This window comes from Gekko japonicus, unplaced genomic scaffold, assembly GCF_001447785.1.
Source record: "Gekko japonicus isolate JY-2015 unplaced genomic scaffold, Gekko_japonicus_V1.1 scaffold110, whole genome shotgun sequence".
Classification (NCBI taxonomy): Eukaryota; Metazoa; Chordata; class Lepidosauria; order Squamata; family Gekkonidae; genus Gekko; species Gekko japonicus.
This window is the reverse complement of record NW_015173675.1, coordinates 956,483-983,410: the sequence shown is the minus strand read 5'-3', so window position 1 is coordinate 983,410 and position 26,928 is coordinate 956,483. Positions and strand designations below refer to the sequence as shown.

The window sequence follows — 26,928 nt, the reverse complement described above, 5'->3', positions numbered from 1 at the left end:
TATTATCATATATAATGGAAACAGATTAAGTGCAAAAAGAAACTTCATAATTTACTTTCAGAATTGTTTGTTATGTCTAGACAGATTTCCTGAATATGAATAAAATGAGCAAGTACAAAAAAAGCATTCATAATAAAGTACTTTTGCATCTGTACAATTGAGCAGTACATCAAGACTGCTACAGATGAGCAGATCAAGGGGCCACTCCACCCGATACTTTATATTATTTGTCTTGTATCTGTATTGTTTGCAACATGCATGCTTCTAACCCCATGTTAATACAGTAATCAGAATACACCACTGAGGTAAGGCCACTGCTCTTATTATAATCTTTAGGACGTACACCAGTGTGGGAATACATACCAAGCAAGCAGCATACTATGATGCTAGGATGAGGTTTTGCTAAAACTCACCAACTGTGGAGTTTGAATAAGTAGCTTCCATGAATTGGGAAAGGCACCCAATTAGAAAACCCTTGAGGGATACACTTGTTCCCATCTCACATGTAGGGCATTTTATACTGGATGTAAGCCAACAGGTATTTGCTTCCAGCTTCTACTGAGGTCTAAAAAAGACAACACCAAAGAGAACCTTGTCCCGTGTCCACTTTGCCTTCGGCAGGTCTAATACCATGGACTGGACATGAGCTCTTCATCAATGGCTTTCAAAATGTCAGTTTGGTTTCTGCAGACCTGTTTTTGAACTAGCAGGCTGGGAAGGCAGTTATTTCACCAATACCAGCCAAAGGATGTAGGTCACTGAAGAAACAATACTCACATAACATTTCTTTCACATTCTGTATGATACCTTTGACTATCTGATACAAGTTCTTTTTCTGTTTACAGTTTTATTTAAGGCTGAAACTGACAGAACATTTGCTAACTGATAGCATATACCAGCATCTCTAATGAGAAGCTGAAACATACACACACACACACACACACACAAATTACACGGGGAGGAAAAAAGCATTAATTCAACATTTTAAATTAAGTTTGCCATATAATCCATTGGAAACGATCAGTACATTCAATCTGATCAAAAGTGAAATATCGCTGATCACACAGACCATTCTAACGCCAGGTCTGAGTATGAGTTGCAGTGCAGAGTGCCATCGTGTTGGTTTAAAAGTATCACCCAGCCAAGGTACACGTTGTCTAAAATGAAATGACTAATATCTGCAACTGTTATGTGTCAATATTTAAAATCTATCATTTCCCCCATTACCACACGCATACGTACACACACGCGCACACACTCCTTCAATTTTTCTCCTTTCAAGTCAGAAAAAACAAATACAGAATAGAGGAGCATCTGGCTTCCCCCCCCCCTTGACGCAATAGTTATTTACTTAATTCAAACCCCTCATCTCTCTCGGTTTCCTTCCTTTTTTTGATGTAGTAATGATCATCTGTGAAATACATTTAGTGAGCCTACCAAAGCAAACTGAACAATATTCACTACAACCTTTAAAGCCCAAGGGCCAAAAAAAGCCTCTCAGTACACTCTCCAATATTCCAAAGAGAAAACTTTGAAGGAAAAATTGTGTGAACGGCAGACATTGATGTTCACACAAGCACACGGCATACAACTCAGCAGGCGGTAATTCTGTTTTTATTGGATTAAGCCCTGGCACAATGGAGTTTCAATGCCATAACTACTTATTTCACTGTGTGCCAGCCTTGAAAACAACAGGTAAAAAGAAAATAAAGCCAGGCACAAAGAGAGAGAGAGAGATCGGCACCCCTTCTAATTTTTTTAAAAAGAATCACAAAATAGAATGTTTTTAATTCTTCATTTCAAACTATATAATTTATAACCATGACACGAATAGGGAAGAAGCACAAAGGAGAAAATACTGAAACATAACGTTCCCAAGGTTCAGTTTACAAGGACCTCACACAAAGTTTTTTTTTGCTTGCAACTCTTGCTAGAAACAGTATTATTTGCTAAAAATGCAAAAGCTGCCAAAAGCTATGGTCCATCTAAAGCAAACATGTTTAAGATGGAAATGGAGAGCCAATGCTGAAGAAAAGCAGAGTAGAGTATACAAAATAGCTCTAAGACTGCCGAAGGGGTTGCCCAATGGCATTACATTTGCTTTTTCAGCTTTGCAACTGTAAACAGATTGTGTTCACAGATTAAGGGTTTGAATGATATAAAATACATTCAAGACAACAACAAAAGTAATCAAATCTCAAACTTTCTAATTAAACTGTTTCTCCCCTCCTCCCCCCACCAAGTTATTGGGAATTCAACGCTAGTCTTGGTTCACATGCTAGAACAATGGGAAAATTTTCCGAATGGTTGAACGCTAACCCTGACAAGTGTGGAGAGCCAACTACAATACGTTATATGGTAGCATAACCTGCCACCCACGACGCTGAGAGAACAGCTTTCAAACACATGCACTGAGCTGTAAAACCACAAAATCCCTTATTACACATTGTCTCTCTTACTTTAGGTGAAACATACCATCATTTCCCCCTCATTACAAATCTAAGAGACTTTTTTTTTTTTTTAAAGCCACCATCTGTAAGCTAGCTTTCCAGTCAACTAAACTATCATTTCAGATATCAGGTGCAATTTTGCTTTTTAAAAGGAAACAAATGATCACTTCTCTGTGGCATATAACAAACCCAAGCATGTCATCTCCCAAGTTTCTTGGAACTTATTTCTATTTTTATTGCTATATTTGATTTACTTAAAAATAGTTGTGTCTCACTTTACTTTTCCAAACCAAAGCAGTTTCTTTCCATGGGACACTTAACATTATTTAAACAGACAAAATCATGTACTAGAGAATGCTTTTGTGGACACTTCTTTCCTGGCAGAAGAAACATGATGGGTTTTAAAAAAAATTCAAAAGATGATACCTTGATCACCATGGTAACCAAATTTAAAAGGGGATCATGATGATAGTTCAAAAACTTAAGCATACAAGAAGTCCCTTTACTGGAATTGCTTTCCACTAGTGCACAGTACTAAGATACTCATGGTGACATGCTCTTGAACACCCAGATATACTGCTCTGAATATTGGCTCAAGAATCAGCCATCCCTACAGAATGACAAACACACTCCACCCTCATTACAACAGTATTGTCATCAGCCAAACATTCTTGACTTTGCATCAGAAAAACAGACAATAAAGGCGAGCAACATGACAAATAAGGAAATGGGACAGGGGTATATTAGCTACCTAATATACCTAACTCTACAACTATTTGAAAATACAGTTCTCAGTAGAAAAACTTCAGTCAATTTTTTAATACACTGGAACAACTAATCTCGCTCACACATTTGGTATGTACACATCCAGGAAATGATCTTCTAAGCCTCTCTGATGACTGAATACTACTGGAGATACTCAAATTTCTTATGGAATTTTTTCACTTGCAATTTTGTTGGCAGAAATATTTTTTGTTTGCAAGTGTTTCTATTATAAAGTGACAGGGTCAATTAGTCTAGCGACCTATTGGTCATTCTGCCCAATAGCTCAGCGAACTGTCTGACTGAGCACATTCAGAACCCAAAACAAAGTGCTCCTCATAGATAGGAGACCACTGGCTGCTCATAATTCTCATCACGAGCACCAGCAAGACGATAGCCTCTCAACCTGTGTAGCAATTGAGCTGAAACTTAATACTCGTACTACATCATCCGAGATTATAAACCCACCAGGAAACTCTTTCAAGCAAGCCCCTGAGAAGTGAACAGGAGTTGTAGAAGGCTTGCACAGGAGAGCTTCCCCACTGGATTATGCTCACTGACTGTAACACAAACACTACTCCAGCTAGTGCTATGCAACCCACCCACCCACCCACCCCTTTTTTGAAGGGAGGAATCATTCCTGTTGAGCACTGAAAATTTTCAAGGGATCAAGTGTTCAGTAGCAGTGCTTGTAAAAAGAAAAATAAACAGAATGCACCTAGCCCTTCCACATTTGAAATTCGACATTACAATTTTGGGCAGCTCACCCATAAACCTTAATGGGTTTCTGGTTTTTATTTTTTTGAAAAAATATGTTGTGGGGTTTCTTTTGGTGTTGCAGTTTTTAGGGATTTTCTGTTTTTATTATTACACGGTACTGTATCTCTCACATGTAGAAGCCACCTTAAGCATGCTGTTTACAGAAAGGTACAACAAAGATTTTTTTTAAAAAAATAATGCATATTAGTTTAGGTCACAGGTACACAGCTCAAAGCACTTAAGTTACAGGCAAAACCCTTATGGCTCACCTAAGAGCATTGCCCCATGATGTCACATAGCTTCAATATGGCCCTCACAACAATTTTTGGAGTGATCAGAACATTACTTTTATAAAGGGCTCCTTTATAATAGAATATGAGTGCAGTTGCCAACAACTGTTACAGTAGCTATCACTTTGCTTTTACTGCATTGTCTTATACCTTGTGATCCATTCTCTGCATTGTTTATAACATATCTTGCCTTAGATAGCCTATTTTTAGGACTAGGAATTACAGAATTAGAGACCAGTGCTATTTCATTGGTTGTCCTATGTCTGATTTTACCACTTTATCCTGTAATCTGCCTTGATTCTCACCAAGAAAGGCAGGCTGTAAATAATGTAAATGAATATACCAAGTCAGTAGGGTTGCCAGGTGAGGCCGACAAGCAGGTGGGGGACTTACCAGGAGGCTCCGGGAGAGGGGAGGGAGGTTCTGGGAGAGGGAACGCCAAAGCAAGTTCTGGGTGAGCTGCTGTTGCATTTAAAAAGACCATGTTCCTTTAAAATGCTTTCCCTCCATATAGAGGAGGATGGGGGCACCTTCTTTTGGGGCTCATAGAACTGGGCCTCCTATGCTGAAAATTTGGTGCCTCTAACTCAAAAAACACAGGGGCCCAGATCAATACTCCATTATACCCTATGGGGACCAGTCTCCCTATGTTATAATGGAATGCCCAGTAGCTATTCCCCCCCCTCTGCTTTCTGATAGCCCTGAACTGGAGGGAGATGCTCCAAACCAGGGGATCCCCTGCCACAAACTGGGGATTGGCAACCCTGCAAGTCAGACAACAGAAGGCATTTTTATAAGGGAATGGGACTGTGGGCTATACTACTGTGTACAGTATGTATTATCTGTTTGCTGCATATATTATCCTGCTCCCACTATATTGTTTACATAACACCATCTTCTGCATTAACATATGTATAATGCTTTATGCTTTGTTTTCAGATTCCTATGTAATCCGCCTTGAGACTCAGTGAGAAAGGTGAATTATAAAGTATATAAATAATTATAGACTACATTGCTACAATGATTGTAAGAAGTCAAGCACAAGTAATCTCCTGTGAAGACCATAATTACTGATCTGGTATCAGCTGCAGCACTGACAACTCTTAACCTATGGTGAAGAGCGGCTCAAACAGCAGTTTCAATTGCAGAAATCTCTACAAGCAAATTTAAACAACTGGCAGGAATTAAGTAACAGATCCTTACCAAAAAGCCTAATTGCTTCTTGCACTTTCCCTTCCCTTTCATCAAGCCTTTTTACCTTAAAGTTCCATGGTGTTTCAGGAGAACAGTGACATTAAAAAAAACTGTAGGTAAATGAAGTGGTGAATGAGAGCTGGAATAAACTCCTGGCTCCTTATCAGGTGCTTACTCTTTTTCATATGTATATAGACATTTCACTCAATTTTTGCATAGCAATGGCCACGTGCCTGCAAGTCAAGTCAGTCTCGCCACCTTCTCAACAGCCTTGCTCGCACATGCAGGGGAGAGACTGCCAGAAAGCAGAGAGCAAGGCAACAAGACAACCCTTTGCAGGGACAGAGCATCCCAAGGGACACTTCTCCAGGGAACTGCTTATCGGATTCTCTCTGCTTTCTACAGCCTTAGGGAGCCATAGGAGCCTCCCCCCTCAAAGGAAGAGTTGGAAAGGAAAGAGGACAACTAAAAAGTCAACAGGGTCCCAGGTTTTAATTTTGAACATACGACGTTAAACTAAGAGCATCTGTTGTAATTAGTACCTTTTTGCAGCTCATCACAGTAGTTATAGCAATGTTATCAATATAGCAAAGCAGCCATTCTCACACTGTCCTCCCCTGCCTGCCCCACTGGTTTAAGCAAAAGTTTATGCTTTTGGAATAAATACTTAGCACATACTCCCTTTAAAAAGTCACTCAGCGTACATAAACAGTGATGTAAATTCTTGAGCCAGTTTGGTGTAGTGGTTAAGTGCACGGACTCTAATCTGGGAGAACCGGGTTTGATTCCCCACTCCTCCACTTGCACCTGGCTGGACGACCTTGGGCAAGCCGTAGTTCTGATAAGAGCTGTCCTTGAAAAAGAGCCGTTTCTGTCAAGAGCTCTCTCAGCCCCACCTGCCTCACAGGGTGTCTGTTGTGGGGAGGGGAAGGGAAAGGAGTTTGTAAGCCGCTCTGAGACGCCTTTGGGTAGTGAAGGGTAGGGTATAAATCCAATCTCTTCTTCTTCTTCTTCTTCTTCTTGAGAGAAACAACCATATGTGGCATAGGCACGTGTGAGGAATGCTGCCTGCCCTCCTTAAATGGTGTACCTGTCAATGCCTTTAAGACATCCGCAGCTATAACACTAATCCACACCTCAGCCCTATTTGCATGCCTAGCAACCAACTACCCTCAAACTAAGGAAAGGATCAAAGACCTCCACCATGCTTAATGTCTGGAAAGCAAGAGTCAAAGAGAACTGGGGTTACACAGAGAATAGGTAAACATTACCCAGTTTGGAGCAAACAAAAACAACCAGCTGTGTTTATTATATAAGGACTCATCATATCTGGGTTTCATTTCCACATATAGTCCCACTATTCAGTGGACTTCTTAAAAACATGACGTAACAGAGATCAAATATGACTGAAGTAGACTCAGGGCAACAAGGATGCAAGGAAAGAATACAGATAAGACAGTGGGCAGACATGAAAATCTCAAGGAAGGAAGTAAAGATCAAAGAAAGAACTGGTAATTGCAGCTAGGAAAGCAAGCTGGGACTGGCTCAGCAATCTATTCATCTTTATTAATGAAATTTTATGGCAACTTTTTTTACATTCATTCTCACTGTTGGGGGCTTAATTTCATTAGGGTACCACAGAAATATATAAAAAGAGGATGAAAATAAAATTCATCATATAATCTTTACTTTAAAATCACAATTTAAGAACAAAATATATAGCAGTCCTGATCATCACCAAAAGCCTAACTGGATAGATCAGTTTTTACCAGCACTGAGCAACTTAATACAGAGGGAAGAACCTCCATATCTGGAGTGCCACTACAGCACTATTTATGTTCCCACTAGACCAGGGGTGTCAAACATGCAGCCTCCGAGCTGGATCCGGCCTATGTAGGGCTCAAATCCAGACCCCAAGCAATTTCCTTCTCCTGCTTCCTTTCCAGGACTGCTGCTGCAGCTGCACCATAGCTTGCTTCCCCCCCCCAGTTCCCTCAATGGCTTTTTGCTTCCTGCCTCTTGCCCCCCCTAGCTCTGTGGTTGCTTCCTGCTTTGTGCAGGAGAGATACGAAGACAAGCCTCTCTCGCTCTCACACTCACTCATTCACTCACAGATGCACACACACATGCATAGCTTCTGCTTCCTTCTTCTGATAAGCACAATGTACATTGAGGAAATTATTTTGGCTTATTCTGAAAAGTTTTTTTAAAAAAAAAAAAAAGAAAGAAAGATTGGATTTCTCTGTTCCTATCTGGATTTATTTTCTTTCAAAAAGACCCTGATTAGGAATTAGAACACTTGGATTGGTTCTTGTATCTTGGAGAGTGGAGTGATTTCAGATGCCAAATGATAATAGCACACATTGGTAATGAGACAGGAAAACTAGGTCTCAGTTCAGTCCAGGAGGATGCATTGTCTTGAGCTTCATTATCAATTGCAATTCAGCAGCCCCTCTTTCTAATCTCCCTTTGAAATCCCTTTGTAAGAGCACTGCTACTCTAGGTCAGCAACTGAATGTTCTGGTTTCTAATATCAGGCTTATGTCCATTTATTCTTTGCTTCCTCCTGGACTGAATCCTCATGGATGGAATTGAGACCTGGGCTTCCTGTCTCATTACCAACGCTGGTATCTCCACGCCTACCACCCCTCTGCATATCACACCTAATCCAATCAAGCCTGCTACTGTCATTCACCTGTGGCCCGGCCCAACAAAGTGACACTTATGTCAGATCCAGCCCTCGTAACAAATAAGTTTGATACGTCTGCACTAGACAAACCTCTGAGAGAAAAGTAGCATTTGTATAGGTTTTCTCTGCCATTGGTACTCATATGACAGGTAGCATGCCCTAAAATAGGACAAATCCAAGACAAATAACTAAGGTAATGCCAGCATTTGGGGCTTCTATCCCTGTTGTGCCAGCCATGGAAACACTAGCACATCATCTTGCAACTTTCTGAATTTCTCCAGTCCTCAGCACAAAGTTGGAAAGAACCCTTAACCCACTTAAACTCAAGAAAACAACACGGGCTCTTGCAGATTAAAAGATGCACTACAATTAACCCATAGCCAGAAGGCAGGCAACTGCATTATTTACCAGCTGAGAGCTTCTGCAGGTTCTTTGGGATAACTTCCCCTGCAGATAAATCAATCCTTTAAGATGCCAGGACATGAATGGGGGGGGGGGGGGGGAGAACATTCCAGTTCTTCAAGGAGGAGCACAACTGGCAGGCATGGTGGGACACCATCTGAGCTTCCAATCAAAGAATCCAAGAGTTCTTGTTGTTGTTGTTCAGTCGCACAGTCGAGTTCGACTCTTCACGACCCCATGGACAAGATCCCGCCAGGCCCTCCTGTCTTCCGCCGTCCTCTGAAGTTGGCTCAGTTTCATGTTCGTTGAATCTATGACACTGTCTAACCATCTCATCCTTTGCTGTCCCCGTCTTCTTTGACCTTCAATCTTTCCCAGCATCAGGGTCTTCTCCAGTGAGTGCTCCCTTCTCATTTGGGGGCCAAAGTATTTGAGCTTCAGTTTCATTATCTGGCCTTCCAGAGAACAGTCAGGGTTGATTTATTTTAAGATTGACTGATTTGATCTTCTTGCAGTCCAAGGGACTCTCAAGAGTCTTCTCCAGCACCATAGTTCAAAAGAATCTATGCTTCGGCGCTCGGCCTTTCTTATAGTCCAACTCTCACAGCCATACATGACTACTGGGAATACCATTGCTTTGACCATGAGGACTTTTGTTGGCAGGGTGATGTCTCTCCTTTTTATCATGCTGTTTAGGTTCGCCATCGCTTTCCTCCCAAGGAGCAGGCGTCTTTTAATTTCATGGCTGCTGCCACTGTCTGCGGTGATCTGGGATCCCAGGAACGTGAAGTCTGTTCTTGTACACTTGACTTATTCTGGTTCGGGAAATGTAAATCCATCTAGAACAGATCTTTACTCCTATAAATCCATTCGAAAACCCATCATCATAATCCCACTGAATCTAGTTTGTTTCAGCCTTCTAAGTACTGATAACTTAGAATAAGGCAAAGGGCAGGGCATTTAATCTAACCAAGAGTTTAGAGGCTATTTACACAGCTAATTTTCTTTTACTGGAGGGAAGGTGTCTCTCCTCTCATCACTACTTCGGCCATTTTAGATGATAAGCCATCCAGAAGGCCACTGGTTTAGTTGGATTTAAAAGAAACCTGGGTAGATTTATCAAGGATAGGCCTACTACGGGCTGTTAGTCATGACAGCTGAATATAGCTGTCAGGTTCGGAGGCGGAATGCCTCTGACGGTTGGATACTGGGGAGCAGTCAAATGGGGGCTGTTGACGGTAGGTGCTGCTTGTAAGCTTCCCTGTAGTATCTGATGTAACCACAGCCGAAAACAGGATGGTGGACTAGATTGACCACTGGTCTAATCCATAATTATGCACAATGAAAACAATGCATTGTAATGTTAGCATGGGGGGGACACAGTAATTATGGGTGAAATTATGACACCTCAGCATACAGACTCATAGAAAAGCAAGTCCTACAGTCTAGAGACCTTCTTCAGATACCACCAGTGGGGCTCTGGATTTGTTTTCACTGAACACAAACCTTCCATGCCACATTTGGACTTCTTTGAAACTCTCTTGAAGGCTGAATAAAATTAGCAAAAAAATCACACAACAGATTATTTTCTAGACCATACCATTTTAGACTGCTGGCAGAGAGTTACATTTTTAGTACTCCTCTACGTAAAATGCTCCCTGAAGATAAAATTCTAGCATGTCAGAGAAAAGGTTATGATATAATCTGTCCTATAATATGCTAGTTTTCTGCATTCAGGGACATTTTGTTCAGGGATATGCAACCTCCCCACCCCTCTTTGGTACTTATTCTAAGTTTAAAACACACACACACACACACAACAAAACCCTTTGCCATGCAGTGTGTATTTGGGAAAGGAGGGAACATGTGGTTATTAAAAGAAATACAAGCCAAAAGCAGACTGAACATATGGATTTTGCTGCACACTATCCAAATCACTAGATTGTGAACACATGTACTATGTAGTCACACTTCAACAGGAATAAATTTGGGGGGAGTATGGGCACAAGGCCAGAATTTAGAATATAGCATGTGAATTGGTTCTACAGTCTAAAACTAGCACATAGAACTAATAGTTTGAATCAGATGGGAAAATACAGGGACTTTTGGATACTGCTAAAACATATATGATAACTGCTTTTTATTAAGGAAACAAAAAAAAACAAGTCAATTTTAGCCATAGCCAATACAAGTAGATTAGCTCCAATATTCAAGTGATTTAAGTAATGGATTAGAACATTTTAATAATGTCACTTTCTTTAGAAGCAGCCTAGCAGCACAAGCAGCAAGTATCCAATCCACACTGACATTCAACAAGTAGAGAGCAGCAACATTTGGAGCACACGATTACTCACAGATTCTAAAAAAGTGGGGGAAGTACCCAGTGTCTCATCATTAAGCAATAATGGTTGTCTACAATTCAGAACTGCAAGAACTGCTCTTTGGGGTAAACAGCAATTGCCCCAGGGCAAATATGAAGATAGCATTGCATCTGACTACCACATTTCCCCATGTTGGGAAAAACACATCATCATGCTATTTCCAGCCATAGAAAAAGAAAAAACAGCTTTACTGTAAAAACACCAGCCCTATAACTCTTTCCTTGGCTTGATGAAAACTGGTGAACTATTACAACCTGCCTCTCCTCTACCCACGAAGGCTGAGAGATGAGTGGAACTTGCACCACAGCATGTGATCTCAGGTTAGAAAGAAGACTCGGACTCTACTGCAGCTCACCTCACAGCTTTTTTAAAGAAGTGAAGTACCCCTTCTGAGCAGAAGAATGAATATAGTTGCCACCTCCCACTGCAGAGCAACTAAATGTTATTTTCAAAGAAGTGAAGCAAGAGAAAGGAGGAGAAGATGGAAGTGAAAACTTTGTATTGCAAATCTTAAAGCAAGCAACTTCTAAATTGCTCTGGGGAGCGGTGGCACAGAGGATTTATCCTCTGGTTAACATCTGAACATCTAGCCCATGCTGGTGTGAGCTACCAGCCTTGTCCCCAGCTCGCCGTCCACCCAGTGGTTCGAAAGCTTCGGCGAGTAGATAAAATGGGTACCACTCCTTAGAGAGGGTGGGCACACTAAACCCCCGTGGGGGAGGTGTTAGCCAGCGAACGGAAGGTCCAGCTCGGAAGCTCGGAAGCCTGGAAAAAAAGGACCTCTTCGACATTAAGAAGCCTGTGATGGGCCAATCCGGCCAGGCGGTGGCAGTGCGGCACTACGACTCAAAGCAGTCCTGGAAGAACTGACGTCATCCAGCCAAGCCGAAAGTGAATGCCGTCTGGAACACACCTGAAGCTTACAGCTGAACAAAATCCCCGTCGGCTGCAAAAGTGTGCGATTTAAAGAATTATATGTTGTCCTCCCTTACCCTATGAATCATTGTTAGTCCCGTGTGAAAACTTGAATAACTGTAAATCGCTCAGAGCCAGCAGCTCTGCAGGATGAGCCATCAATAAATCGAAAGGTGGTATTATTATTATTATTATTATTATTATTATTATTATTAATAATAATAATAATAATAATCTCCAGTTGTGAAACTAACAGTGATTTCTTAGGCAAGTGGGTGCTTTCTAAAGACAGTGAAATCTAATAAAACTACAGATTGCTATTAGAGTCACAAATATGGATTAATTTTTCAGTAATTAACCTTGGCATTAAAAAAGACTTTACATCTAAGTGGCTTAAAAAAAAATCACTATTAAAAACTATGAGTTGGGGTCATAGGTGAAACCACCCTGCTAAATATCAAAATGCTAAAGTACTGAAAAAGCCAATTACAAGTTTATATTTTCTTATCAAAGAGCTCAAAGATAAATCAACAGGTATCAAATGCAACCATTCAAGAGCAAGTTATTATTCCAACTGGCTGAGGAACTAAGCTCCAACAGGTTGGGAGGGCTTCCCTAGCCACCCAACACTTCTAAGTAAACAGAAGGCTGGCACTGCTTTCTGCTTGGTGACGGAATACTGCTTATCTTGGACACTAGAGAATAATCCCTGCCAGAAAGAAGGAAAAAACCTTAAGAAAAATGACAAACTGCACAAAATAAAAAGCCTGTCAATTCTGCTTTGCCTTGATAAACTCACAAGAAAGCACACTATTTGAAAGGGCAAAAAAGCCGCACCAAGAGCTTGTTAGGCCATCAGCAACCCTGTATTCACAAAACAAACTGGAGTTTTTTGTAGCAAGAATTGTCTAGATCCCTTCTCCGTCTCACGTGCTCTCTCAACTTGCGTGAACTGCCTGGTTTAGGAAGCCTTCAGTCTAGCGTCACTTTGCTTGATGCCTGAATTCTAGTTATGTAAAACTGGAGTATTTCTTACATGAAAGCTGAGATTCCCCATGAACTCAAGATTAAACCTGGCTCAATCTTGCCCTGCCTTGTGACTTCAGAATATTAACCAAGGTTGCAAGATAACAGGAAGACCTGAACTAAAAGACTATTGCCTTCTTTCCAGGATAAGCAAAAGAATTTTGTTTAAGAAACCTTACCCCATAGTCTGTTTTTCTAGTGTCCATGCTGCCTGTCACATGGGCTACACCACAGACTAAGAGGAAATGCTTTTACATAAAACCTAGAATCGTACTAAACACAGGGACCACATCTCAAAGGGAATACCATGTAGCTTATTGACAGCAGAGTCAAACCACACGCATAACTCTTTGCTTCCTTATAGAAAACATACACACAACCAAATTGTTATGAGAGGCTGCAGTTTGGAATGGAATGTCATGAGGGATGCTTATTTGTTTTTCAAGCTCCTTTTCTTACCAAAGTCATCCCCTTAGCTACTTTTCCCCGCTTTCAGGGGAAAGACTGCATTGCCCTCTAGGGTGAAATGCAGACTAGAGAGGGCAATTTTGATATGAAAAACAGCCTGCAGAAATGAAGGGAGAAAAGATAACCACCACTCCCCACCTGAGAAAGTTCTGCTCCCAAGTTTTAACCCCTGCACATGCCCTGAGTAAAATCAAAAATAAAATCAGGCAAAACATTTATGCAGTGAAGCACTGCGTGTATAGTCTGACCCCTTGAACAACCCAGTATTTTATTAAGCATTTATTACATCTTCCCTAGAACTCAAGGCAGTGTAGAATAAGGGTGCCCAAGTCAACTCCCACACATCTCTTGACAAGACCTAGACCTAGTCAAGCTTCACCAGGATCGTTCTCTCCTGTGCTTTTGGACAATGCCCATAGCAAAGATTCAGCAGAGTGAAGAGACAACCTGCTGGAAACCACTGTACTAGACTACAGCTGAAAAGTTACAGAATTTCACTGATCCTACCACTTCTAAACAGTGCCCACTGACAGAGATACAGAAGGGGTGAAAGAGAAAATAATTGTGATGAATTATTTTTAATCTACAGTTTCCTGTATAAAAAGACAGGTAGATGTACCATTAGTAGCAGAGATAAACTGTATGTTTCACAAGTGCATCATTCATACTTTTCCCCTGCATCCTTTCACTAAACAGCTTAAAATCTCATGAAGGCTAATCGGGTACGCGAACACCTTTTTGTCACTGTGATTGTGTCTATAGTTAAGATCTCAGTAGGACTCTTCAAGGAGATGAACCATACCACTGCATGTTTGCATCTTTGTTTTGATGCTTATGTAATACTATTTTCTGCACTTGTTAACATATCATGCCTAATACTCTTTGCTTTAAGATTGCTGCAGTCCTAATCCTATGATTGCATTGATTCACACTTGTGTAATCCATCTTGAGTCTCAGTGGGATATAAAGTAACAGAAGCAGCTCAGCCAGGAGTGGGCAACCTTAATCTGAACTGCCCTACATCAGAATTCTCTTCCTTGGCAAACCTCCTTGGCAAAAAACAACTAGCATAACTAGCCCATATGACGAAGTCACTATTCCTTCTGAAATGGATCCTCCTGATTTCCACAGCTTGAAAAATGTAGCTCAAATGCTATTTCCAGAGGCTGGAAATTTTCAGAGGACAAGAAAATATTTTGGTCCCCAGCTTTAAATCTTTTCCAGATCAGAGTAGCTGCTCCAGGGAAGACAAATGTATACCTCATATTAGCTGCAAAAATCCCAGTGGACATTAAGAAGTCATTGTTTTATAACTCATCAGTTGACAAAAGGGAAAAAAAACACAAGACTATATCATAGGATTTTCATTATACACCATGAGCTGGGCAAGCATCCATGGAAAAATATTATTTTAAAAGATTTACTTGGATTTTCCAGGCAGTTAATCTGCCTGAAATCAAGGAATCATTGTACAATGAAGTGACTTTGGTCAAAAGATCTTATAATCACACTGCCTTCTTTAATGACTTACCCGTCATTATATTGAGTCATTATCAAGTTAAAAAGGTACGGACAAATCACAAACTATTTGAATTCATGGCCATATACACAGATCCATGTGAATACCAACCCCCAGAAAAGCTGAGCTTGCAATCCTATGCATGCTTATTTGAGAGTAAAGCCCATGGAACAAAGTGATACTCACTTCTAGAATCAGGAGGGAGCAGAGAAAAACACATTTCCCTTGCATTTTCTATGTTTTAGGTAGCCATTAAAAAGTTATGCTATATACAAAAACATGAAGATTTTTTAAAGTTCATTAAATAATAGCCCATATTTTTTATTATTTTGGTGTTAAATTACAGGGTGAAGAGAGCTGCAAAGAATTTTTTTGCTATGCAGCACCATTTAATAATGTAGTAAGACAGCAAAAAAAAAATCCCATACACAAGGGAAACAAATACCAGGAAAATACTAGTTTGACAACAGAAAACTGAGTTTAGTCTCTACAAAAGCCTGTTGTACCTCAAATTGTCAATGGAAGTGCACTCTCAAAAACCTATCACATATATGCAGATCAAGGATGGCCTAAAGAACAGAAATTTTCAGGCCTTCCCCCCCTGCAAATACTAATGTTATATTTAGAATAACAAACTATTATAAAGGCATTGTCATTATTAGTAGTAGACAGCAGGAGGACTCCAAAAGCTAACATTTAAAGCCAACAGTGACACCTAGTGGACAAGGAAAACAAAATATGCAAGCACAGATAAAAAGTAGGGATATGCAGAACATTCTCCCCTTTTGGTTTTCAGGTTGAAAGCAGTGCTTTTGGACCTGGTACAGAAGTATCCACACACCCCCACCCCACACAAAAATTTATCACATGGAATTCACTGCCACAGGAAGTGGTGGCGGCTACAAGCATATAGACAGCTTCAAGAGGGGATTGGATAAACATATGGAGCAGAGGTCCATCAGTGGCTATTAGCTGTAAGGTATAGATGGAACACTTTGTCTGGGGCAGTGATGCTCTGTATTCTCGGTGCTTGGGGGGCAACAGGGAGGGCTTCTGGAGTCCGGCCCCACTGGTGGACCTCCTGATGGCACCTCGTTTTTGGCCACTGTGTGACACAGAGTGCTGGACTAGATGGGCCATTGGCCTGATCCAACATGACTTCTCTTATGTTTTTAAGTTTTATTGAAAGAATATTCACTTTTTTATCCTGTTCACTGACAAATCTGCACAGCTTCTACTTCTTGTCTTCCCATTACTGTGTCTTTTTCCTGAATTACAAAAAGCTCATCAAGCATTACACTGTACACATTAATAAAAATTCAAAATATAATTACACATATCCAAGGAAAATCCCAAAGACAAAATGCACAGTTGGAACTCATTTTACACAAGCATATTTACATATATAGTGGTATAAAATATGCAGTTTACACATATATACAAATCCATTTCACAGAACAGAGAACAGAGATCAATCAACAGGAATCCAGTATTATATACGGTTTCAAGATTTTCTTCATCAGAAGAACTCAAGTCAGATGAGTTCCCTGCTAATAAATTTCCTGCCTGTGACAGCGGAAAACTTGCTGCTCAATATGCTGGCTCACTCTCACAAGACAAACTTGAAATCTCTGTGTGGCCCTTAGTACAACAGAGAACTTGTTTCATATAGCAGCAGCCACTGGATTCCTATTGGCTGTTCTCTGTCAGGCAATGGATTTATATGGATGTATAAGCATCATATTTTACAATACCATATATGCAAGTATGTGTGTATAACTTGCAACTGCATGTTTTGTCTTTGGAATTTTTCCTTGGATGTGTGCAATTATATTTTCAATCTTTATTAATGTGCACAGACAAGTGCTGATTAGAAATCTGTGATGTGTAATGTTTTACCTACCATACACCGTGCTCCCCCTTAGTTTCTTTCCTGAATAAGTCATGGGCAGATGGCCAGTCATGGATTATATAGTGCAAAGGATGATGTCATATTGACATAGAGCCAGTCAGATTTGTCTACAATGACATCACTGAGGGCAAAGCCATTTCAGAGTAAGTGCAATGCTTTCTGGATGAGTCAGATATATGATATTAGCTAATTGGGAATCTTGCAATAAATAGAGTGACTGAACAATACTATGTAGCCAAACTTAAATGGCTATGTAGCAGGGGTGGCCAAACTGCAGCTTGGGAGCCACATGCGGCTCTTTCACACATATTGAGCGGCTCCCAGTAGGGCAACTGGGGAAGCAAAGGGGAGGCATGCCTCCCTGACCGGTCTTCCCTTCCCCAGCCAGTGCTCCCCTCCCTGGGTTTGCTTGGGGGGGGATGGGGGACAGAGAAATAAAGAAACGTTAAATGCATTCTTTTAAACGCAGCCTACAAGTATCATTGGATAAATAAATATCATTATCAATATCTGGTTTTTACCCCTTTTGTTTTTATTTTTGGCCGTCTCATTTAATGTTAATAAAAAGCAAATTTGTATATTTTTCAGTAAAAACGTGTGTGAAATATTTGTTCATGTCTTGCAGCTCTCAAACATCTTATGTTTATTCTATGTGACTCTTATGTTAAGCAAGTTTGGCCACCCCTGCTATCTAGTGATCTCAATGAGGACAAAGTCAATTCAGAACAATGGCAGCGCTTCTTGAATAGGCAAACATTTTCAACCAAAAACATTGTTAAGAGAAGCATATTTATTAACATGTCAGAAAATGTTCTTAAAAAGCAGCAAGTTCTCTTGCCTCATTAAATAGGCATTTGTGTTTTGCTGTCTTGTTGGTTCTAGACAGTGAAACCTGCCAATAGGGAATGATGACACCTTGTGTGGCGAAACTGTTGCGAAACTTTCAAATTAAGTTTGCAGACAATTCTTACATTTACATTAATCCAGCTGGGCAAAAGCTGTACTTCATGCTGAACTTGGGTGGAAGACAAGAAGAATTTGTGCCACAGGAGAATTTGGACAATGCATTCTTCCGATAATACTCCCTAAATTGTAGCTAATGTCATGTTTGTGGCAAGCCCTGGAATTAACACTGCCAAACAGCTTAAAACTGTACACAAAATGGGAGGTTATCTTACTGTTCTCCAGAAACCTGCTTAGGGAATGAATACAGCAAGCCTAGCAAGAAGTGCCTCTTCGGGAGGATTTATGAAATGCGGGTTGAATCCTATAAGCTTTTCCATTGGCCAATGAGGGAGGAAGAGGCCTCCCTTTTGACCATCAAAAACACTGTCTTGAGGATTGTAGGCACCATGTGTACAAAAGCCACAAAGGACAGGGGATGCAGCAAGGAGGGAAAATAAGGCAAGATCAAGACGAAAAACGAGCAGGGTCTAGTTCTGACTTCAAACACTTTAATCCACAAAGCTTTTCAGAAGTTCTGCTTTGTTCTCCCCCTTTCAAGATACAAACACAGAAACTCTTGCCTCTGTTTCCTAACACCAAAGTCTGGCTTGTTGCACTGGTAGGATAAACTATAATACCTTCTTGGCACTGTTGCTCAAATCTCTTACTAATTTTCTAATGCAACAGCATGTGTGTGGATATGATCTACTTTTTAACATGTTTTTTTAACAGGGCAATTTAGACACCGCCATGATCATGTTAGGATAAGAACTGAAAGTTTAAGCAGGAGGGTTAAAAATTGGCTGAATAGTCAATAGCTGCACTGTACAAAATAGTTTACAAACTTCCTTGGATAAATGATTAGGGACTGTGGTCTATACACCTGTGTAAAGCTTACTGTAATTGGAATCCTATTATGTAATTTTTGTACTGTTTAATGCGTCATGTTAATACCTATGCTATCCTTCAGTTCATTGTGGTTGGTTCCAGCCTCCTACAATTCTACTGCACTGTTTACTGAGTATCCTATTTTGCTGATTGTCCTGAATAATTATGTGTAATTTGCCTTGAGTCCCTGTGGGAAAGGCAGACTATAAATATAAAATAAATAAATTGCATGACACAAAAAGATACGTACATGAATTTTTTGTCATTATTTATATGTACATTTGACTGTATACCTTCCCATGGTGGTGGATGAATTTATTTCTTAAAGTAGCTTTCTCTACAGGATCCCATATTCAACTAAATGGATCCTTTTAAAAACAATAATGGAACTATGAGAACGTGGGAAGAACTTAATTTATGGTTAGAGACTAGCTTTTTGTTATTTGAACTCCCCACCCCCCATTTTTGTGTTGTCTCTATGTGAAACGCTATAGATGTCATTTTAAAATGAAGAATACCTTCCTAACATACGATATTAAGCAGTATGATGCATGTACCCGGATTTCCTGTAGGTTGTGAAAGTTGTTTCCTACTCTGACGGAGATCTTGCTTGGAGTGTAGCTTTCATCTGATTTATAGTCTGCATAAATACAAAGTGTCTTCACTGTTGTTTTTCTTCTGGAAACAAGAAACATCAGCATTTAAACCTTGTAAGAAGTAAATGCCCATATTTAATTTTGAAAGGTTCAAGCAGTAGGAATTAATTTAACAGCCTCTTTTGTCATCTCACATAAATAACAATATTATACATATTTAAAAATATATCTGGAAAAAGACACACTTTATATTATGTGTCTCACACAAAACCATGGTACTGATTTCAAAAATGCCAACCAAAATATGTTTTGCTTTCTGAACAAACTTGACTATACCTTCCTCCTCAGTCTGATAGCCAGGTGGAAAACATCAAAAAGGATTAAATCTGTCTCTGGAAAACATATAGTAGTATTGCATTCAAAGTTATTCCAGCATCAGCCCACTGAAGTTAATGTGCTAAGACTGGAGTGACTCTGCACAGGACTACGCTGTAAAGTTATCAGCATCTATGGCCAGGCAAAAACATTACCTTGAATTCTTCAGAGCAGAAACCCAGCAGTATTTATCTGCTTCATGATGTCACTTGAGATCACATTAAACACATTAAGAGCTGAGCCATACATAAATTCCCCTGAGAGTCAAGCTCACTGTACACATGTGTAGCTGCCATATCCCTAGTCAGACCCACCCCTGTAGCCAGAAAAGTGTTGGTGGGCAGCAGGTGGGGGGGGGGGCAAGTCACTTAGGGGCCTTCCCTTCCAGAACTGCCCTGCTGCTTCTGGTCCGTTTCACTCCCATGGGATCAGCTGCTGATCAGAGGGGTTAGGTTTAACAGCTGATCAGAGGGGAGTGAAACTGACCAGAAGCAGCAGGACACCTTCCCTTTCCTTCCCCAGCCTCCCAGCTGCTGTAGGGGGCTGGCTCTTTCCTTCCCCAGCTGCCCTACAGCAACAGGGAGGCTGGGGAAAGAAAGAGAAGCTGTCCTGCCCTTTCTGGTCAGTTTCACTCCCCTCTGATCAGCTGTTAGGTTTAACAGGTGATCTGAGGGGAGTGAAACTGACCAGAAAGGGCAGGGCGGCTTCACTGGAAGAGCCGGTGAGGCCATGGAAGGGCAGGGGTAAGGGGCGCAGGTGCGGTGGGGGGTCTGGGATCCTCCCAGGGTGGGGCAAGGCTCATCTGTGGTGGGCCTCTGTCCCCAAATGCTCCACCGTGACTATGGGCCTGCTCAGACCACTGGTCTATCTACTCTGACTAGCAGCAGCTTTCCAAAGCTTCAGACAAACATCTTTTGCATCACTCTTCCACTGCAGGATACCTTCAGCTGACATCATGGAATAAGACTCAACCCACAGTACATTCACAGTTGTAATCACATGCAGACAAGTGGAGGACTGTTAAACTAGATAAGCCTAACTCTTCTTCAGCCTGGATGAGCACATAACAAAACAGGGGGGAGGGAAGTCAACATGGAAGTAGACAGAATTCAGTACTAATAGCAACATAATGACCAAACCTGATCAAGAAAATCCATGGGATTCTGTGCCTACAGAAACAAGGACTGTTGATTCAGGTTTACTGTATCAAAAAGCCAAGTGTCCATCAGCTGTATGAAACCTCAGTAAACTGGTTTCCAAATGATACTACTTAACAGTAGCATTCAAAGAAAATATAATTATGAAAACATCACTAATTTAACTGGCATAATGATGTATTCCTTCTGCACCCACAACTTCTAACTTCTTTCAGTGTAAGTAGGCAACTGTATAAAGTCCAACGCACACAAATATATTTAAACATTTAATACCTGAATTGTATGTTCACCAAATGAGGCTGTGATCCATCAGACTGCCAGTATGTTTCTAGATTATCATCTCGTAACTGGTCCACACCAAATCCTAATATGAACAAAAAGGCTCATAGACTTTGGCACTATGTAAATAGCAAGTTGCTTCCAAGTGAAACTCCTCAGCAGTCCAATAAATTGAACAAGATGAAGAGCTCTTGCTGGACTTTGCCTTTCCTCTTAGGCCAGAACTCAAGGAGCCATGAATTGAATGAAAAATTGCAGATGGATCAGTACCATCTGCTGGTACACCTGAATATCCCACTCAGACTGGATAAATAAGCAAAACAGGCAGCTTCCTGGTTAGAGGAAGAAGAGAACATGATCAAGGGCAGGACAGCGGTGCTCTTTTGGAGTGATATGCAGAGCTTTGGCAGTGATAGGTTGGCACAAGATGCTGGCAAGGTTACCTCAAAATTTTGGTATTTTAAGCATAGGAAATCTGGCAACCTTTGTTTCTCAGAGCAAAAAGCGTCCACTGATAAATCTCCATCAAATACCTACATAATACAATTTATGAACTCCATAAACTGAACAATTATTAGCTACCTTATTCATCTGTTCAGGAGACTGAATACACCTACAAACCAATCACCAAATCTTGTTTATTTATTTTTTAATGTATTGAGCCCTGTGTTAAATTCAGGCCTGCACAGTTGCAAGCCAGGGAGCCTGCTGGTCTTTTTAACAGTCCCACAACTACAAAGAAGTCTGGCAGCTGCAGCCCTGCTTCTCCCAAATCCTACTGCCCATTTCTCCCTCCACCACAAGAAAGAGTCCCATTTTGCTCCACAGCAGATAAAACTGGAGAAAAGAGAAAAAGAAGGATGAAGGAGGCTCATGACAGGAGAAGCCATATCTACAGGACTGTCTGAGACTGCAGCACTGTCCAGGCTGTGACATGTGTTTAGATACCAGTGGGCATTCATACATGAAGATTCTAACATGCCTTGCTGGAGACAAAAGAACTTGCCCAGTTCTGTACCAGTCAATCAGGACCACAAAGAGTTAACCTCCAGATGGTGGCAGTTCTACCTAAGAGTGAAGGATCTGAAAGGACTGGACTATATACATGTGCCAGTCTCAGTAGTACATGTACCCCACAGTTGATTCCATGAACAAAATGCAATCAAATTAATGTTCCACAAATACGCATATTTAAGACTGACCCAACATCTCTTCTTTCTAGGCTACAAATAGGGACATAATGCTGATCAGCGGGGAAGATGAAACTACCCAATAGAAGTATACATGATAGGATTATCTGCACATCTTGGATAGCAGAAATGAGGAGGGTAAATAGAACAGTAACTTTAACCCTGCCTCTGTTGTGGAATATTACAGAAGATGTCCAAAATCCAATAGTTATTTTGGAAATGAATAGCATATGCGAGTAAACAGGCAGACATTTTTAGAGTTAATGATTACTTAGAAGTCAATTTGCAACATATTCAGGGTAGTGGATCCAATGAATTTTTCAGAAGACTGAACTGTGGATAAATAGTGTTGTTTTTTTTTATTTATATTAATCGCAGAAGTGTGAACTACCGAGTAAGCTTCATTGGCTTCACAGGGTTACTGGAAACTTGTCAACCTAGCTTTTACAAACAGCCAATAAGGTGATGTAGGAGAAAAAGAATTGTGCTTGGACTCTGAAGACACATATTAAAATCCCTACATCATCACTTAATTTTCTAGGCAGACTTGAGTACTCTCTCTAAATCCACAGGGGTTATATTGAAACAACACAACAATCTACAATTAAACTCGGCAGCAATCACTAGCAGACCCAGCTGTTCAGTTCCATTCAACAGTAGCCACTGCACAAAAGCCAGTGTGGTGCAGTAATTAGTGTTTCAGACTACAATCTGGGAGACCTGTCTTGAAATTCCCACACTGAGTAGGGTTGCTAACTCCAAGTTGGGAAGTTCCTGGAAATTTGGGATTGGTTCCTGGGGAAGGAGGAGTTTGGGGAGCAGAGGGACTTCTATGGGATATAATGCTATAGAGTCCACCCTCCGAAACAGCCATTTCCTCCAGCAGATCTTAGTAGCCTGGAGATCAGGTATAATTCAAGATGACCTCCAGATAACACCTTTAAGTGGTCAACCTTATCACTGGATAACCTTGGGCCAGTCACACCCTCTCAACCTAGCGTGCTTCATATAGTTGTGAGGATAAAATGGAGGATAAGAGAACTGATTCCCCATTGCAGAGAAAGATGGATTATAAACAAAGTAAATAAATAAATATAGATGAAAATGGGAGGCAAATAAAAGGTTGGTTGGTTGGTGAGTGGAAGGGAGGGAGAGAGAGAAGGAAGCAGGGAAAGATGCCATGAGAAGAGAAAGACGAAATCGTGTGGTGAGGGGGATACAGGAGCAACTGAGGTCCCCCTGCAAGTCCTTGCAGGTTCTCCACTGGGCACTTGAGCTGGGCAAGGCGCACCTCCGCAACAGTTTTCTCAGGCAAAGGCTGCCAGGGGAGGGAAGGAAGGAAAGCTGTAGGGGGGGGGGGCAGGTAAAGGTAGACTGGCCGGTGACTGTGGAGAGAAGGAAGCAGGAAGAGAGGAGAGGCAATACAGGCTCCCATGGATCAGAAAGAAGAAATAGTGGAGAGAGAGGGAAATGAGATGGCCCCTGCAAGTCCTGGTGGGTCCCCCTCACCACCTACTATTTCCTCCTTTTAACTGGAGATGCCATGGATTAAATTTGGGACTTTCAGCATGCAGAGCAAATGCTCTGTCACGGAGCCAGTCACCCCACCCAAGCTCATGATCTGTAAGTTTACTGCAGGAAGCAGAAGCTCTGTTATATCTCAGCATTTGGTGGGAAAATGTGTACTAGGACAATATCATCAAGGTTAGCTTTTCTACTACTAGGGAGAAGGAATAGCCCATAATTTCCCAAATTCCTGGAAAGTTTTTTTTAGAGGAAAAGAAAAGCAGGGAAGCACAAACATATGCCTGGTGGCTTACCACTCAACATTTGTTAAACCAGCAGGAGATTAATAAGTAAAATTAAATTTCATACGTAAAACTTTTAAGGTGGTCCAGAGTGCTGACCAAGTTGTCAAGCCCCAGTTTACAGGACAATACATACAATGGAGACCAGGTCTGTGATTATATAGTACATTATAGTATCATCAGAGGCCAAACAGTTTCACAATGGTAATTACATGCAATATTATGACAAAGCAATTACTTGCCATATCAACATACCAAAGTAGCACAGGTGGCCCTGAAAGAGAATTGTTTAAATAAAACAGTAGCATCTAAAGATCTACTCCGCTAATGTAAATTATCCCAGGAAAATAACTTTCCATCCAAGCAGCTCAAATTCATCCGGGATATATCTGGTCAGTCTGCTTGCCCTTTGAATTTGCAGTTTACCTGGCTTACAAGAGGAAAGTGACCAAACAGCTTGTGATCCGATTTCCCGAACAGTTCCTGTCCTCTCCAGCTGCTTTGGATCTGCACCAGGAGGGGTCTTGTTCGTGGTGGTCATTTTTCACTAGAAAAAGATGACATTTGTGAAAGATTATTTCAAAAAAATCTGTTTTCATAACAATAGGGAAAACAGAAAAGATTCTGATCTGCCATAAACATAACAATCTTTGGTTATGATCCATAGTCCCTTTAACTAACTATAAAGCTAAACTCTGCAGATTTAGTAATCAGCTAAACTTGATGTTAGCATAGCAACTACCACAGATGCACTCTCTCTTTCATTTACACATAAACACACATGAGTGCACACACATATACACCCAACATTTACAACTATAAAGATGCTAAAAATGATCAGGTGTCACTTTCTGTGTCTTCAATAATACACTAAGGGAACAAGCTTAAGGTGTTATACTCAGAAGTAAACCTGAATGAGTTCCACAGGACTTAATCCCAGGTAAGGATGCACAGGAATGCCACTTTAGACATGCAAAGTACTCACCTTTAAAAACAAAAAAGCAGCATTCAGACATTTTATAATTAAAGATAAAATATGAGAGGACAAGAGTGGCAAAAGAGCAGGAAATGGGGAGGAATGTAGTCAATTTCTTTTAATAAGAACAGCACCTTACTACAGCTTCACTTTAGGCTGAGGCAGACACGTAAGTACTGAACACAGGGGCATAGTACTTAAAACTACAATCCTCAGGAATATTATTCCTCAAGTATCCTTGTGGGAGACTCCTAAGGAGCAAGTGGGTTCCAGAGAATGAACGGTCTATTACAACATTTAGGCTGCAATCCTATACACACCTACACAGGAATATATCTCACTGAAATCAATGGAACTTAAATTTCTGAAACACAAGGTTGTGCTATATGAACTCTTCACAAAAAGTTGCTCCCTGGACAGAAAATGAGGCAAATGGCCTGTTCTTGATTTGAACAGGAACAAGATCTGTGCTTTGCACACGGAACTGAAGTAGGCAGGACCTTTTTCATTCTTTTTTTTGTCTTCATCTACTTAGCATAAACAATGTAAGAATAAAATAGTTCTTTATGTTTTTGTTGTGACTAACACACTAGAAAGCCATTGGAATGAATTAAAAAATGACTGTATGATGGGAAAAGTCACAGAGACCTTTAAATTGTATTAGTTACAGCTACTGGAATACTTTCAAACTTATTAATAGCAAGAACAATTTCCACTGTGTCAGATGTGGGTTCTAAACTCTTTTCACATTCTTCAAAATGTCAAGAATATGTGGTTTTCAGCCATGTACCTAATTGTTTCTTCAGCAGCAGTTTTCCATTTGAATAATCAGAACGTATACTTTCATTGCTGGAAAACAGAATTTTCATGGGACGCAAACTAGGAATGTTTTCATGGGCCCAGGATTACAGAGCTAATGTGCAATAACTCAGTCACCACAACGTATTTCTTATTTCCGGAAGACAAACAATACAATACATGGTGATTAAACTTCTTTTTCCATTTCTAAAAATCTACTGTTTGCAACCTCTGATTCTTTCTCTAACCAAGAGATTCTGACTTCAGCTGTTCTTCCCAGAGGACTTTCTGAACTAGGACACAAGGCCTTTCCACAACAACAGAGAACTGCATTTTTCAGACTCTCTTTATGTACTACATTTTTGTTATTCTGAGGGCCAAGACTTGCAGTCGCATGTAACTTTGCTTCAGTGGTTTGCAGACCCTGCAGAATTGTACCAGATCCCGCAGGGCCATCATCTCTCGGAAAGCAGCAAGTCTTAATGGAAAGCCAGCAGTAAGGAAGATGCCTTCTGGCTGCTTTCCACTCAAAAGCATGATATTTCACCACTAGCTGATATGGGGACTTTTCTTCTTCTTACATAGGGAAAACAGCAGTTTATTATAATAACTGTGTGTGTGTGTGTGTGTGCGCGCATTGTGTAAAGGGCAGCTGCTTTTCATTGGTTTTAAATACTGAGACAAAGTTACATGTTAGTGACAGAGATCACTTATGTGCTGGAAAATATATGGATACCTCAATATCTGTTGTTGAACTTTAAAGCCTTTCACGATCAGGGACCAGCATACCTCCGGGACCGCCTGTCCTGTTATGTCCCCCATAGAGCATTACTCTCAAGTGATCAAAATCTACTGGTGGTCCCTGGCCCAAACAGTGTCTGGCTGTCCTCAACCAGGGCCTTTTTAGCTCTGGCTCCAGCCTGGTGGAACTCTCTTCCACGAGGGATCAGGGCCCTGCGGGATCTGGTACAATTCTGCAGGGCCTGCAAAACAGAGTTGTTCTGCCAGGCCTATGGTTGAGGGCAGTATCAGACGTCCAGCCAATAGGCTAAAGTTAGTTCTGGTTTCCCTTCCTTCTTTTCCCCTCCCTCACGTCCCCCCTTTCTTCCTTTCTATATATACTAGCAGTAAAGCCCGTTGTGAAAGCAA

At 40.8% G+C, this 26,928-nt stretch overlaps 1 protein-coding gene across 2 annotated transcripts in view; it reads right to left on the bottom strand.

The window, feature by feature from the left end:
- ANAPC10 (anaphase promoting complex subunit 10) overlaps positions 1 to 26,928 on the bottom strand; it is a 49,920-nt gene that overhangs the window by 18,683 nt on the left and 4,309 nt on the right. For both annotated transcript variants that reach the window (XM_015422928.1, XM_015422929.1), the window contains exons 2-4: positions 24,432 to 24,552; positions 21,002 to 21,092; positions 19,158 to 19,278 (exon numbers count right to left, since the gene is read on the bottom strand). In XM_015422928.1, coding sequence (XP_015278414.1) covers positions 19,158 to 19,278; positions 21,002 to 21,092; positions 24,432 to 24,546 — 327 coding nt within the window. In that variant the 5' untranslated portion in view covers positions 24,547 to 24,552. The remainder of the gene's footprint in view (positions 1 to 19,157; positions 19,279 to 21,001; positions 21,093 to 24,431; positions 24,553 to 26,928) is intronic.